At 34.5% G+C, this 17,167-nt stretch overlaps 1 protein-coding gene across 14 annotated transcripts in view; it reads right to left on the bottom strand.

Moving 5' to 3' along the window:
• Positions 1 to 17,167, bottom strand: part of BCAS3 (BCAS3 microtubule associated cell migration factor) — a 553,048-nt gene that overhangs the window by 420,546 nt on the left and 115,335 nt on the right. For all 14 annotated transcript variants that reach the window (XR_006728831.1, XR_006728832.1, XR_006728830.1 and 11 more), the window contains exons 8-9: positions 11,602 to 11,709; positions 5,258 to 5,334 (exon numbers count right to left, since the gene is read on the bottom strand). Coding sequence is in view for 11 of the 14 variants with exons in the window: in XM_045525584.1 (XP_045381540.1) it covers positions 5,258 to 5,334; positions 11,602 to 11,709 (185 nt within the window). In the remaining 3 variants the exon portion in view is untranslated. The remainder of the gene's footprint in view (positions 1 to 5,257; positions 5,335 to 11,601; positions 11,710 to 17,167) is intronic.

Below are 17,167 nucleotides of genomic sequence, written 5' to 3'. Positions count from 1 at the left end.
AGTGAACACATACACATATATAAATAGCAACCAGAACAACAACAAAAATCACAGATTTCCACAGTCCCCCTCTAATATTCTCTTCCAGTCACTATTTTTCCAAGGGTATGCACTATCCTGCCTACTGACAAGTATACTAAAAATGAAAACAACTGTCCTCAAAAGACATTACTGGGCTTAAATACACACTTTATTATACTTATACCCAGCAGTTATCTCCAGAAATGATGGTTGTACTTTTATTTACTACTCCATTTTTTCAACATTTTGACCATTAAGTAACACACATTTTGGATTTTATGAAATCCACACTAAATAGATTTTAAGGTATCCCCAATCCATGAGAGCCATTATACAAACATTACTCTGAGAGAATAAATGATAATCCTCGTGGATCAGGAACTACTAAAAATTCATTACTCAGGACCTCAAGCCACTTCACCAGGACTTATAATTAAGCTGCATGCCACTTACAAAGTACCTGACTACATTACCAGAAACAGTGTTGACCTCTCCACAGATTTCTTCTTTGTATTGTATTATGAAGAATTCACAGAATACGAGAGACTAATACTTTAATAAAATCTGTTTCATCTATTCAGTGGGTCCAGCAATGCAGGGGGAAGTACATAAGAACACATGGCAAAGGTGTCCCAAAAAGACAGTAAGGACAAAGGAAAGCACGGAAGGCATTAAGATAGAGTGCTAACAACTCAGTTTCCCATTCAGTCTTACCAGATTTGACTAATATTTTGTGCTTGCTAAAGGCTTGCAAAACAGAAGGTCCTATTCCCAGGAGAGAAAGCAAGACATACTCCAGAGTTGGTGTCTACAAAGGCACAATTTTCTAACAAACTCATACTTCAAAATTTCTAATTTCTGGATTTATTCCAATGTGATTTGTAAGAGAAATTTCATTCACACATGAATATATGTGTATTTTTTTCACTCCTTTAAAATATTGACAGGTGTTAATTTTCAGCTCAGACCTATAGATATCTGCACTGATCCCATGTGAATAATTTTATTCATCATCTGATAAATTTTGACAGAGCAGCACTGCATTTTCAGACATACTCTGATCACAAACATTTTGGTTAACTAAACATTTTGAAAAAGAACCACTCATGCTTTGAAAGCAGAGTGATAAATGTGATAAATAATTGGGATTTTTCATTTTTAGTGAATTGGGTTTTCTCATTAAAAGAACATAGCAAAAAATAAACATCATCAATAATTTTTAAGTTGGCAAGAACACAATGGACATACTATGCCTTCCATGAACCTTACTTCCTCAATCCAAAACAAGCTTAATAACTTTTCTCTCAAGGAGACTACTGTCTAGTGGCAAGTAGACAGAAAATGCAAACAAAATAGAAAGTAAGTACTTTAAGAGAGGCAGAGATTACATGTTACAAAGGCATTCCCAAAGTGTGTTGGGTAACAAAGGAGGTCTATAATCAAATAAAAATGTATTAAGTAAGTTTAAATAGATGAAATACTAATCATCATTGCCACTCTAAACAGAAGGCAGCATTTCCTAAACATATTTGACCCTGGCATCCTGATTTATACAGCATGTTGACAGTCTAATGTTCTGCAAACAGACAGTGGGAAATGTTATCTTTGGGGGATTTAGGAAAATGACGAGTTACTTACTGTAAGCTAAGAGGGTCAGGAAAGATTTCATATAAGAATGACTATCTACATTGGGCCCAGAAAGATGTACAAGATTAAGACATTGTGGGGAGAGCAGGTGCTAGTGAAAGGCCATTCCAGTTAAGAGAACAAAGGAAAAAGACAACTGCAAAAAGCTGAAAATGAGTGGTTCAAACTAAATGTGGTATAAGAAGGATGAAATTGAGTTTTAGAAAAGATTTTGCAAGAAGACTAGACTTTCATAAAGAAGGTTTTCGTATACTAAAAAGCTTGGGAGTTTGGCTGGTAGGAAATAGACAGGATGACCATATGTCTATGTTGGCTCAGGACTTTCCTAGTTTACACGTGTTGACCAGAGTTAAATCTAGTAAGGTGATAGTTCAAATCAAAAGACTGCAGTTTAGATGATAAATTACGTATTACCTGGTAATATTTTAAAGTTCTTATCTTGTAGACATAGGCAATAAATATGTATAAATTAAATTCTATAATGCCTGCAATATACTTCAAAATAATTAGGGAAGTATTCTAGAAAAAGAGTGTCCATCACTTGATAGCTGTTGAAACTAGGTAAGTATATGGGTGTCCATTATACTACTTTCTCTAATTATATACACGTATGTACTTCTGAAAATAAAAAGTTTTTTTAAATGACCTTCACAGGAGATGAAATGGTGTATCTGTGGCATTAGAAATTTAATCAAAATACAATATTTTTGCCACAGTGCTAAAACATTACATCTTTACCTAATAAGCCAAATTATTGAAAATGGAAGACATTTATATATTTAAGGTACATTTAACCAATTTAAGGTAACTAAAAATATACTTTATTTCTGCAAGAACTTCATAATTTCAAACAGCAATGAAAACTAAGAAGAATACATACTCTATTCTTTCTTCCACTTAAAGGTATTTTTACTCTTATTTCTATCATATATTGTTTAACTAAGGAATTATAGTAAAATTAGTAGTATGAAAATTTTTTAATTGCTTTCTTTAAAACTGTGCCAGCTTCTACACTGATTCTGCCAATATATTTTTCCAGGGCTTTACATATTTACCTTTTTCCTGTCATACAGAAAATCTGTTAAGTTGACTCAAGTAAGGTCTTTCCACAAACAAATTCTTCTATTAAGAAATCTCAAACTGCCAAATACTTCCCCAGAAAAGCTGCAAATACTATCAATTAAAAAAAATAAAACTTTTAAAGTAAATTGTACTTAAAGCCATACAGTACAGAAGTTTATTTAACAATATTTAAGGAGTTTTTTAAGAATTCTTTTAAAATATAAATCCTTATTTGAAAAATATGTGTTTTTATCACCTTTTGGTTAAAGGACAGGCACTAATATCAGTAGAAACAAATTTCATTCATATTTAGAGTTATAACATAAGATAAAAGCCATATCTACAACATTTCATCCTAAATTTTATTATGCCAATCTAAGCCTAAAACATACTATTATGTATAATTTTATCCATTTTCCCCCATGAAATAGAGTATTATGAAATGTCTATTTCATACAAATATATCAAAATCATTACAAACTTTTGTGTTCTTCAAATATAGCTATAAGGCTATCATACAAATCTAATTATTTTAAATTACTCCTTTACAGTGATGTTGACTTTTCCTTTTAAAATTTTATACTGGATATTGGCCGGGCGCGGTGGCTCACGCCTGTAATCCTAGCCCTCCAGGAGGCCGAGGTGGGTGGATTGTTTGAGCTCAGGAGTTCGAGACCAGCCTGAGCAAGAGCGAGACCCCGTCTCTACTAAAAATAGAAAGAAATTATATGGACATCTAAAAACATATATGTAGAAAAAATTAGCCAGGCATGGTGGGACATGCCTGTAGTCCCAGCTACTCAGGAGGCTGAGGCAGGAGGATCGCTCAAGCCCAGGAATTTGAGGTTGCTGTGAGCTAGGCTGATACCACAGCACTCTAGCCTGGGCAACAGAGTGAGACTCTGTCTAAAAAAAAAAAAAAAAAAAAAACAAAGAACAGCAAAAGACCATTGATAAGATAGAAAGACAAATGCTCAAGAAAACTTGGCAACTTAATCTGGCTGAAATGTTCCTACTCTGTTCTGATTCACTTCTCTATACTCCATATAATAGGAAGAAATGGATACATTCATACGTGCTTCCTTAGATAGGTTCTATTTCCTTAATTATTGTAATTATCAGAATTACAAATATGATATATTAATGCATAATAGCTGTATATCTCTGAGAGAAAGAGATTACAAGCACTGAGGGGATGAGTTTGTCTTATTCTTCACAGTCTACAAAACGATAAACAATGTATTATATAACAAATTATATTATGTTATATATCATATAAGACACAGTATATGATGTATATAATTACATATAGTATATACTATATTAATTGTATCAAGAACATGAGCTCCACTACCCAGTGCTTGACACACACTAGATGTTCAGTAAACATCTGTGTAAATAGATGTGATATTTCAGAAGATACAAGAAACATACTTGGGATTACCTGGTCATACTAAAACTGAGATCTATTAAACTATCTCTGCACCATACACGTACCAGACTCTCTGGAAAAACTCAGCTAGGCCAAGTGTGGTGGCTCATGCCTGTAAACCTAGTGCTCTGGGAGGCTGCAGTGGGAGGATCGCTAGAGGCCAGGAGTTTGAGACCAGCCTGAGCGAGACCCTGTCTCTATAAAAAACAGAAATATTAACAGGGCATGGTGGCATGTGCCTGTAGTCCCAGGTACTTGGGAGGCTGAGGCAGGAGGGTCACTTGAGTCCAGGAGTTTGAAGTTACGATGAGCTATGAGATGCCACTGCACTCTAGCCCCGGTGAGAGAGCAAAACTGTCTCAAAGAGGTGAGTGGAGGGAAGAAAAAAGAAAAACTCAGCTACAGCTGTTTTACTGAACTACAGTGAGGAAAAATTCTGCCTCCACACAACTTTGGGCTCAAAACTGCAACATTGACTCCTGCCAGAAATTCCACCCTTGCCAGCCTGCTCTGCAAATATCAGACTTGCCAGCCTCTATAACTGCACAAGCTAATTTTTTAAAATCAGTCTCTCTCCTTCCCTCTCTATGTAAAATGTGTTAATTCTCTGTATGTGAGCACACAGTTTAGATCCAGATTCTACGCTTATTTCTGCCCGTTTGGATAATAGAAGTAAAAGGGTGAGGGAAAGAAGGTGGGAAAGAAAGAGAGACTGACATATTTCTCTGAGTTTCAAATCCTTCATATAGGATAATCTAGGGACCTCCTCAAATAAGGTATGTTAATTAAGTAGTTTAACAACAACTTTGAAAGTATAAAATAGCTACATGAAACTAAATTAATCACAACTACTCAGGAAGAGTATATAAGCAGTAACTGCGGCAACATAGAACAAAGCTTGCTCAGTAATACGAAAAAATGTGTTGGAAACTTGATAATACATATTATACAATTAAATAACTGAAGGAGGACATTATCATAATTGAAAACCCATGAAATACTGTTGATATGATTACAATTAATTTTCTGACTATATCAAGTAAGTATTATAAACTCAAATGCATATGATAAGAAATAAAACAATTTGGTACATACTTGTAACAAAGAATTTTTTTGTGAAAGTACAGCTATCAAAGGCAGCAATTTTCTCCTGCAAGACTACCACGAGGATCCTAAAATTAGAGGAAAAAAACAAAAACAGAAAAAAGAAGTGAATATGAAATTCTATAAATGAAATCATAAATAAGTTAAAGCACCTAGTTGAAAACAAGTATCTACTAATGCAATTTAAAAATTAAACATTTCTTATAATTTTTAGGCATGAAACATTTGTCTCTTAAAGAAAATGTAATCCACAAAATCCTGTATATAAGCAAGATAGAGATAACTAGAAGAAAAGTGAGTGAAGTACAAACTACCACATCAAAAAATGTTTTCTCTTACTAAGGTTTTGTTTTCATTCATTTTGAATCAGATAAATTTACATTAAGAATGATAAGATCAAGCCAGGTGCAGTGACACATGCCTGTAATCCCAGCTAATCGGGAGGCTAAGGCAAGAGGATAACTTGGACCCAGGAGTTCAAGACCAGTATGGGCAACACAGCAAGATCCCATCTCAAACAATTAAAAATAGGCAAAGGTTAATAAATTGGCTACTTACTAAAAATGTTTTTCCAGTGATGTTTCAGTTATGACATTAAACATAAAATGGATTTATGTAATCTATTATTTTAAATGACTGCTGAATTTCCCCAACACACATGCACACAAAAATCTAGGACAACTGTTATTCAGTGTAAATATATCATTTCTGATTGATTCAATATATTAAAATATAAACAATATTTTTCTTAATGTCCAAGATTTATAATTATGAAAATAATTTATTTATAAGCATTTTTAATGTGAAATTCCTAAAATACATCCGGAAATACTACTTAATATTATACTACTCCTTGCAGGATATTACTATAAATATTCAAGTTTAATACTTACTTCAAAAAATCAAAGATTAGGATTGTTACTAAATATTTAACACACTAATAGATTATTTTTCAAAATTGGAGGCACGTAACTCTGAGCAACAGATACTAATAATGGGTGAGAAAAAAAGAAAAATGTATTTAATATGCATGCTTAATTTTGTTCATTTGTTAGAACAATTTCATTTGCTGATACAGAATAATTCTAACAAGTGATTACTGTTGCATCCTTGTGATTTTTTTCAGCTAGGCATGTTAAAATTGTTTCTCCTTTTTTACTGGGTTGTTTGTTATTATTAAGTAATATTTACTATTCAGGTATATGCGTACATTGTATATATAAAAATATAGAGATAATGACCTTATAAGGAAGATAATATGAAATTTCAGAACGACTCAGTAGGAAACTAGGAAATTCCATTTCTGTTCTATTACTACAATGGATCCCCAAACCACCTCATCTACAGACCAGATCAACTCAACACTCTCTTAACAGCCTGACAGAAGAAAGGCATTTCCGTATGTATTAATAAATATAGATTACCATGGTCTATACTGTTCCTTTACACACAGTGTTTGACATAAAATATCAAGTAAAGAAACACACAAAAAAGAAAATATGCACCACTGTTAAGAGTCAATGGAACCAAACAGGTAGTATATATGGTATGTGTGTATGTGTATGTATACATGCACATATACACACACAATATTGTCTTTTCTGCTCATAATTTCTTTTATAAACATTTAAAAATAGGAGACAGATTAGATACTGATGCAAGTATGTTATGCCTAGACCAACAAATTAAAAGACATAACTACCTTAAAACTGAAAAATAGAAAAATACATAACATGCAAATAGTAACCAAAAGCACAGAAGTGGATATATTATCATCAGATAAAACAAATATTAAGAAAAAGAGTATCAATAGTGATGAAGGTTGGTTTATAAAGGGTCACACGGCAAGAAAACATAATAATCATAAATGTACATGCACCTAATAACAGAAGCTCAAAAGATACAAGGAAGTGGCCTATAATCCTAGCACTCTGGGAAGCCAAGGCAGGAGGATTGCTCAAGGTCAGGAGTTCAAGACCAGCCTGAGCAAGAGCGAGACCCCGTCTCTACTAAAAAATAGAAAGAAATTATCTGGATAACTAAAAATATATAGAAAGATTAGCCGGGCATGGTGGTGCATGCCTATAGTCCCAGCTACTTGGGCAGCTGAGGCAGGAGGATTGCTTGAGCCCAGGAGTTTGAGGTTGCTGTGAGCTAGGCTGACACCATGGCACTCTAGCCCGGGGAACAGAGAGAGACTGTCTCAAAAAAAAAAAGATACAAGGAAGGAAGATATAACAATCCTATGTAAATGAGTATAGAAAGTACCAAGGAAGGAACCCTTTCCTAGTGTTTTATGAAACAAAAACCAGACAAAGCGTAACAAAAAGAAGAAAATTACAGATGAACCTCCCTCATGAACATATACACAAAAATCAAATCCAGGAACAGACAAAAAGGATTGTAAATAATCACTCCTGGGGTTTATCCCATGATGCAAGAAAGGTTTAACACTGGGAAACCACCCAATACAATTTACTTTTGTATCAGATTGAAAAGGAAATACACAGTCATCGTCATATTGACTTTACTAAATTCAATGACCATTAAAAAAAAAAATCTGTCAGCAAACTAGAAAAGAAACTTGCTAAACTTGACAATCAGCATGTTTCTCAACCCATTCCTAAAAAAATAATCCTACAGCTAGAAGCAAAACTAGATCTCTAAGTAGACTGATCAAGAAAAAAAGAGAGAATTCCTATATCACTATTCTATAGTTATTAAATTTATAATATTACAAATAATTCCAATAAATTAGACAACGTAATGAACAAATGTCTAGAAGATGCAACTTATCAAACCTACTACGAGAAGAAATTTTAAAACCTAAATACCCTTACATAAACAAAATTAATTGAATTTTTCTTTTCATAAGAGACAATGTCTTGCTCTGTCCCCCAGGCTGGAGCACAGTAATGTCATCATAGCTCACAGCAATCTCACATTCTTGGGCTCAAGCAATCTTTCTGCCTCAGCCTCCCAAGTAACTGGAACTACAGGCATGTGCCACCATGCCCAGCTAATTTTAGATTTTTTTTGTAGAGACGGGGTCTTCCTGCATTGCTCAGGCTGGTCTTGAACTTCTGGCCTCAAGTGATCCTACCACCTCAGCCTCCCAGAGTGCTAGGATTACAGGCATGAGACACTGAGCCCAGCCTACTTATATTTATTAACATGATTAATATATTTGGTCTCAACTCCCCTTCATGATATAGATTGTTTTTTTGCTTTTACGTGGGGGAAGATTTCTTTCCCTTTTAGGTTGTTACTATTGGCTTGATCATCTATCATTATTTGACTCCCATCTATAGCATGTTCCCATTTTCTTTACTCCTCACATTTTTAATTCAAATTATGCCACTATGCCAGACTATATGATATCTACAACTGATTCTTCTGATATTATATCCACTTTCTTAATATCTACAACTTAATCCAAATAATAAAGCAAAGAGAAAGATTTCTTGCTCTTTATGACCTAGTCTCTCAAGTTGCTCAGCACTTCCACTTTATTCTAGTCATTACAAGTTTAAATCATTAAGTCCGACTCATACTCAAGGTTGAAGAAATTAAATTCGGCTGTTTGAAGGGAAAAGTGTCAAAGAATCTAAGAACATTTTAAATCCTCCACAGTTGCTTTGTTTAAATTTTACTTGAATTATTAAAATATTGACATTCCTCCAAAATAAAAAAAAAATACATACTCTCTCTCAAAATCCCCAAAACCTCATCCCTTTATAACAACATCATGGAATCTCATCATCTCATCATCTAAATCAGGTCCAGGTGCAGATTAAGAGCCATGGGTACAATTCGTTAAATACAGCTCCTCAAGTTCCTCTCGATCTGAAGACTGTTAGTTAAAAAGCCAAGTTATCTGACCCCCTCCCCACCAGCAAAAATACAGTTGATCTTTGAATAACGCAGGTTTTCTTTATTGTGCAGGTCCACTTATACGTGGATTTCTTCCACTCTGCCATCTCTAAACAGCAAGACCAACTCATTTTCTTCCTCCTCCTCCTCAATGTGAAGACGAGGATGAAGACCTTTATGATGATCCACTTCTGCTTAATGAATAGAAAGTATATTTTCTCTTCTTTATGACTTTCTTAATAACATTTTCTTTCCTCTAATTTACTTAATTGTAAGAATAGAGTATATAATACATATAACATAAAAATGTGTGCTGATCAACTATTTTATATTATCAGTAAGGCTCCAATAAAGTTGTATGTGGATTTTTGATTGCACAGGGGGTAGCACCCTAACCCTCACATTGTTTAAAGGTCTACTGCACAATGATGGGGCAGGCACACAATAACTGCTAATGGTAGACATGGTGCCTTTTAGGGGGTTAAGGTAAGGGAGGGGTAAATCTCCTGAATTAGTGTTGCTGCATTGTTTGAGTAAGGCTCACTTCATACCTTCTCTTTATTACATTATTTGGAGACACATTCCCCTTTAAAATGCCTGCCACATCACCAGAAGGAATTTTCAAGGCTATGTCTGTTCCTGCAAATGTGTCCAAGCCCTGTTGACTCATTAGTACTTTCAATTACCGAGGTCTCTAATGATTCTCTGACCTTATGCTTCTGGGACTAAACCACAGTTTACCTACGTCCCTTCTCCATCAATGAATTCTCACCATATTCTCCTTTCTTCCACACTCTCTGCCATGTCACCTTTTGCAAGGTCTGCTGGCCTCAAATTTGAATTTCAAGTTGCAATATTCACTCCTGCGTAGTTATGAATTAAGTATGGGCTACAGGTGATATTGTATGTTCCAGTTATTGATCTCAGGCTTTTTAGAAAATGAGAAGCAATTCAGATAGAGGTGACTGTATTTATCTGTGGGGAACCATAAATATTTTTATGAAGTACCTAAAGCTACTATATTTTGCTATTAATTTTTGGATGATATACAATTATAGTTTTGATTTCTTAATTAAAAACTGAACAGTTTAAACAAATAAGAGGAAGAGTTTTTTGTTGTTCTTCTGATTGCTAGTACATTTACGTTTTTTCTTTCTTTCTTTCTTTCTTTTTCAGACAGGGTCTTACTCTCTTGCCTGGGCTAGAATGCAGTGGTGTTGTCATAGTTCACTGTAACCTCAAACTCTTGGGCTCAAGCAATCCTCCTGACTCAGCCTAACAATTAATTTAATTCAATTCATTTAAATTTGTTGAAATTAGATAAAATATTTCATTTTCTGGTCCAGGTGTCTGCATTTTGATGACATGGAAGATTTATACTTTGTATCTAAGAGCTAATAATCAAGATAATTTACCAACCTAGGAATTCGGTTTGCTTAAATATAAAAGGAAAGTGCTAAATAGTAGAAGATTCCTATGGTTCCTTTCTCCTACAATGTTCTGTAGTTACTTTGTCATAATTTGAGGTCAGGTAGATGTTCAACCTTGATCTGAATATTTTTCCAGCAATTAAACAAAATAAATTTTAAAGGATAAAAATCATTCTAGGCCGGACGCAGTGGCTCACACCTGTAATCCTAGCACTCTGGGAGGCCCAGGCAGGTGGATCATTTGAGCTCAGGAGTTCAAGACCAGCCTAAGCAAGAGCGAGACCCTGTCTCTACTAAAAAAAAAATAGAAAGAAATTATCTGGACAACTAAAAATATATATAGAAAAAATTAGTCGGGCATGGTGGCGCATGCCTGTAGTCCCAGCTACTCAGGAGGCTGAGGCAGAAGGATCACTTCAGCCCAGGAGGTTGCTGTGAGCTACGCTGATGCCACGGCACTCTAGCCTGGGCAACAAAGTGAGACTCTGTCTCAAAAAAAAAAAAAAAATCAAAAAAAAAAAAATTAATTTTGGTCCCTATTTTAGCTCCATTGTGAAGGAATAAAAAATATTTTAAAGCATTTTTTAGCAGTTCAGAAACATGCTTTTCAAAAGTTTTGGTGAGTACTCATAGCAAAATAATATTTCACATCATAAACCAGTAAACACATATAAAGCATACACATTATACATATTAAAAAAGCTATGTTATATATATCCAAGGCTTTCTCAAAACAATACTTAATCTTTCTATGTTTGCTCAGATACTTTCTATTCTTTTCCATTTTGTTTTACAAATGCTGGTTATGTTCCAGTATACTAAATTTACAATTTCCTAATGGGTCAAGACTGGAAGTTTGAATATATTAAGAAATCTTAGAGCTATTTCACTAGAAAGAATTTAGAAGGTGTTTTCTTGAATTTTTTTTTTTAATAAAGCTAAGTTAGTCAATGATATTGGAAGAACTCTCCATGCCCAGGAGAGCACGTCTCTTGTTACCTTATTACACCAGAAGTATGAAAAAATGCTTACCGTTTGTTGCAGTGGAGATCATAAATAGATGTCTTAAACTGAATGGACTTGACCATCTCCCCAGTACGAAGTGAATATAAATCCACACAACAGTAAGGTGGGCTTGTGCTAAAAGAAAGAAAAAAGAAAAACATTATTTTTTAAAAGGGGAAAAGCCATTAACCTTTACACTTCCTTTTTTTTTTTTTTTTTTTTTTGAGACAGAGTCTTACTTTGTTGCCTGGGCTACAGTGCCGTGGCGCCAGCCTAGCTCACAGCAACCTCAAACTCCTGGGCTGAAGTGATACTCCTGCCTCAGCCTCCCGAGTAGCTGGGACTACAGGCATGCATCACCATGCCCGGCTAATTTTTTCTATATATTATATACATTTTTAGATGTCCATATAATTTCTTTCCATTTTTAGTAGAGACGGGGTCTTGCTCTTGCTCAGGCTGGTCTCGAAATCCTGAGCTCAAACAATCCACCCACCTCGGCCTCCCAGAGTGCTAGGATTCAGGCGTGAGCTACCGCGCTCAGCCTACATTTTCTTATTAACATAATATTCAAACTCCGTATTAATATGACATTAGTAAATTGATTCAAACTTTACCAAAAAAGATCATCACAATACATCCCTTATTTTATATCAATTTATTTTAGGAATGCAAAATTCAGGGGGAAAAAAGACAAATGATTTCCAGCACCAGAAGACCAAAAAAAAGAAAGAAAAATGATATCATGTCAACAGATGTAGAAAAACATTTGATAAATTTTAAACCCATTCATCATAACATTTCCCTAATCAGACAAAGGGTACCAACCTGAAAACTAACAAATAAAAACTAGCAAACATTTGTAAAATATGGAAAGGTCCAACTCAAAAATCAGGAACTAGACAAGAATATTTATTGTCAATACTTCTATTCAATAGAATATGGAAGAACCTGTGAATAAGTCAAGAAAAGTAATTACTACAAGGAAGAAATAAAGCTGTCATTATTTGCTGAAAACCTGATGGTATTAGGTATAAAATTCAATGATACAAATCTATAAGTGTGTATATATATATACACACACACATACAAATAAACCCACAATAAAGACAATTAGAATTTATATGTGGATTTAACAAGGTCACTAGATACAAGGTTAATATGCAAACATCACCTATGTTTTTGTAAATTAAAAACAAATAATTAGAAAGTGAAATTTTAAAATAATATCATATAAAGTAGCATTAAAAATCAAAAACACTGAGTATCTTGGAATAAATTTAAGGAAAGATTTGTAATATATTCACACAAGAAAGAATAAAATAGTTTTTTTAATTAAAAAACTAAATATACAACAGGAAGGAATGCACTGAAAACAAAAAAAAAACTAAATAAATGAAAGTAAATACTATTGCCTAAAAGACTCTCTACACTGACAGTTAAAAACATCATAAAAAATCTACCAGAGGCCAAGCAGGGTGGCTCATGCCTATAATCCTAGCACTATATCAAAAAAAAAAATCTACGGATACAATAAACGCTTTCCTCGTAAGTCACTTTCCGTCTGCTTTTACCACTCCTATTCAACATTATATTAGCTAGTGCAGTAAGGACAGATAAAGAAATTTAAAGGATACAGAGGTAAAGGCAGAAATAAAACCATCACAGATAACATTATCTATTCATGGATAAAACTTATTAATATCATTATCTATATAGAAAATCCCAAAGAATCTCTTAAAAAACTACTAGAACTAAGTGAATTTACCAAGGTTACAGAATTCAAAGTCTATACATACAATCATATTATTGCATAGAAACAAACAACTTGAAAGAATTATTTACAATTGCATGAAAATATTACATATTTTTATGTCAGTCTGTCAAAATACATGCAATATTTGTATGCTAAAAACCTTAAAATGCAGATGAAAAAAATCAAAGAGCTAAATAAATAATAAATACCATGTTCTTGGATTGGGTTCTTCTCAAGTCTCCCCATACAGATCAACATGTTTAATAATCACAATCAAAATCCTAGTAGGCATTTTTGAAGATAATGACGACAAGCTAATATTAAAATCTTTATAAAAATTTACATAACATGATTCTTACATACAAGCATATCTCATTTCTTGTACTTTGCATTACTGTGCTTAGCACATATTATAATTTTTACAAATTGAAGGTTTCTGGCAACCTGCGATCATCAAGTCTGTTGGCACATCCTTTTTTTCAACAGCATGTGCTTAGTGTTTGTCACATTTTGGTAATTCTTGCAATATTTCAAACTTTTTCACTATTATTATATCTGTTATAGTGGTCTATGATTACTGCTCTTTGATGTTACTATTGTAATTGTTTTGGGGTGCCACAAACCATCCCTGTATGAGACAGCAAACTTATTCGGCAAATGTTGTATGTGTTCTGACTGCTCAACTGACCAGCCATTCCTCCCACTATATCTCTCTCTCCCTCCCCTCAGGCGTCCCTATTCCCTGAGACACAACAATATTGAAATTAGACCAATTAATAACCCTACAATGGCTTCTAAGTGTTTAAGTGAAAGGAAGAATTGCCCATTCTCTCACTTTAAATCAAACACTAGAAATAATTAAGCCTAATGAGGAAGGCACATCAAAAGCAGAGAATGGCTAAAAGCTAGGCCTCTTTAGCCAAACAGCCAAGTTGTGAATGTAAAAGAAACATTCTTTTTTTTTTTTTTGAGACAGAGTCTCACTCTGTTGCCCGGGCTAGAGCGAGTGCCATGGCATCAGCCTAGCTCACAGCAACCTCAAACTCCTGGACTCAAGCAATCCTTCTGCCTCAGCCTCCCGAGTAGCTGGGACTACAGGCATGTGCCACCATGCCCGGCTAATTTTTTTCTATATATATGTTTAACTGTCCATATAATTTCTTTCTATTTTTAGTAGAGACGAGGTCTCACTCTTGCTCAGGCTGGTCTCAAACTCCTGAGCTCAAACAATCCGCCCGCCTCAGCCTCCCAGAGTGCTAAGATTACAGGCGTGAGCCACCGCGCCCAGCCAAAAGAAACATTCTTGAAAGGAATTAAAAGTGAACACACAGAAGAGAAGAAAGCATAACAGTTTTATTGGTGATGAGGAGAAAGTTTTAGTGGAGTCGATAGAAGACCAAACCAGCAACAACATTCTCTTAAGCCAATGCCTATTCCAGGGCAAGGACCTAACTCTCTCTAATTCTGTGAAGGCTAAGAGAGGTGAGGAAGGCACAAAAGAAAAGCTGGAAGCTAGCAGAGATTAGTTCATGAGGTTTAAGGAAAGAAGCTGTCTCTATAACATAAAAGTGCAAAGTGAAGCAGCAAGTGCTGATGTAGAAGTTGGAACGAGTTATCCAGAAGATGTAGCTAAGATAATTAATGAAAGTAGCTCCACCAAACAACAGATTTTCAATGTAGATGAAAACAGCCTTTTATTAGAAGAAGTTGCCATCTAGGACTTTCATGGCTAGAGAAGAGAAGTCAATACCTGGCTTCAAAGGACAGGCTGACAGTCTTGTTAGGGGCTAATGTAGCTAGTAACTTTTAGTTGAAGTCAATGCCCATTCACCATTCCAAAAATCCTAGAGCCCTTAAGGAATATGCTAAATCTACTCTCCCTTGCTCTATAAATGGAACAAGAAAGGCTGGATGACAGTACATCTCTTTACACATGGTTTACTGAATATTTTAAGCTCAGTGTTGAGACCTACTGCTCAGAAAAAAAAGATTCCTTTCAAAATGTTACTGCCCACTTACAATGTATATAGTCACACAAGAGCTCAGATGGAGATGTACAAGGAGCTTAATGCTGTTTCCATGACTGCTAAAACAATAACCTATTCAGAAGTCTATGGATTAACGAGTAATTTCAACCTTCAATTCTCATTATTTAAGAAATACATTTTGTAATCCTATACCTGCCATAAACAGTGATTCCCCTGATGAATCTGGGCAAAGTAAATTGAAAACCTATGTCCATATCTATGGGAGGAGGAATAAAAACAAAAACAAAAAAAAAATGAAAACCTATGGAGAGGATTTACCATTATAGATGTCATTAAGAACATTCATGTATCGTGGGAATAGGTCAAAATATCAACATTAACAGCATTTGACAGCAAGAAGCTGAACTCTCATGGATGACTTTGAGGAATTCAAGACTTCAATGAAGGAAATAACTTCAGATGTGGTGGAAACAGCAAGAAAACTAGAAATGGAGTCTGAAGATGTGACTGAATTCCTACAATGTCATGATAAAACTTGAAGAGATGAGGAGGTGCTTCTTAAAGATGAGCAAAGAAAGTGGCTTCCTGAGATGGAATCTACTCATGGTGAAGATGCTGTGAACATTGTTGAAATGACAACAAGGGATTTAGAATATTCCATAAACTTAATTGATAAAGCAGTAGCAGAGTTAGAGAGGAATTGACTCCAATTTTGAAAGACATTCTACTGTCAATAAAATGCTATCAAACAGCATTGAATGCTACAAAGAAATCTTTCATGAAAGGAAGAATCATCTAATGCAGCAAACTTCATTACTGTCTTATTTTAAGAAACTGCCACAGCTATGCAAGCCTTCAGCAACCACCACCCCAATCAGTCAGCACCCATAAACATCAAGAAAAAATTGTCAACCAACATAAAGATTATGACTCATGGAAGGCTTAGATGATCATTAGCAATTTTTAGCAATAAAGTATTTTTGATTAAGGTATGTGTATTTTTTAGACATAATGCTATTGCATACTTAACAGACTACAGTATAGTAAACAATACCTCTTATAGACACTAAGAGAAACCAAAAACTGCACGTGACTTAGTTTATTACAATATTTGCATTATTGGAGTGGTCTAGAACTGAACCTGTAATATCTCCAAGGTATGCTAGTACATACATAGAGACTTATAAAGCTACAATAATCAGGACAGTATGGTACTGGTGTAAGCACAGAAACATGTATCCAGGAAACAGAATAGAGAGTCCAGAAATAAACTCACATTGGTACAGCCAATTGATTTTCATCACAGGTATACTATTAATATAATTAAATGATAAAGACAGTGCTAAAAGAAAACCAGATATGTGTATGAGAAAAATTAAATGGCCTCCAACTTATATACAAAAATTAACTGAAAACAGATAATAGGTCTCAAAATACAATAGCCAAAACTATACAATATCTAGAACGAAATATAGGAGGAAAATCTTTGCAACCTATTTCTTAAAGAGGAAAAAGAATGCATGAAAGTAGGTATAACTGACAAAATATAATTCATCAATATTTACAACTTTTACTTTTTAACAGACAGAAATAATAAAATGTAAAACCAAGCACCATATTGTGAGGAAATATTTGCAAAACACATATCTGACAAAAGGTTTGTGTCCAAAATAAAAATAATAATTAGTTATAACTCAATAATAACAACGCATGTAGCACATAAAAAGTGGCTATAAGCCGGGCACAGTGGCTCACACCTATAATCCTAGCACTCTGGGAGGCCAAGGCGGATGGATTGTTTGAGCTCACAAGTTCGAGACCAGCCTGAGTAAGAGCGAGACCCTGTCTC

Source organism: Lemur catta, chromosome 15, assembly GCF_020740605.2.
Source record: "Lemur catta isolate mLemCat1 chromosome 15, mLemCat1.pri, whole genome shotgun sequence".
Classification (NCBI taxonomy): domain Eukaryota; kingdom Metazoa; phylum Chordata; class Mammalia; order Primates; family Lemuridae; genus Lemur; species Lemur catta.
Note: the sequence above shows the minus strand (reverse complement) of the source record. Positions and strands in the feature narration are given on the sequence as shown.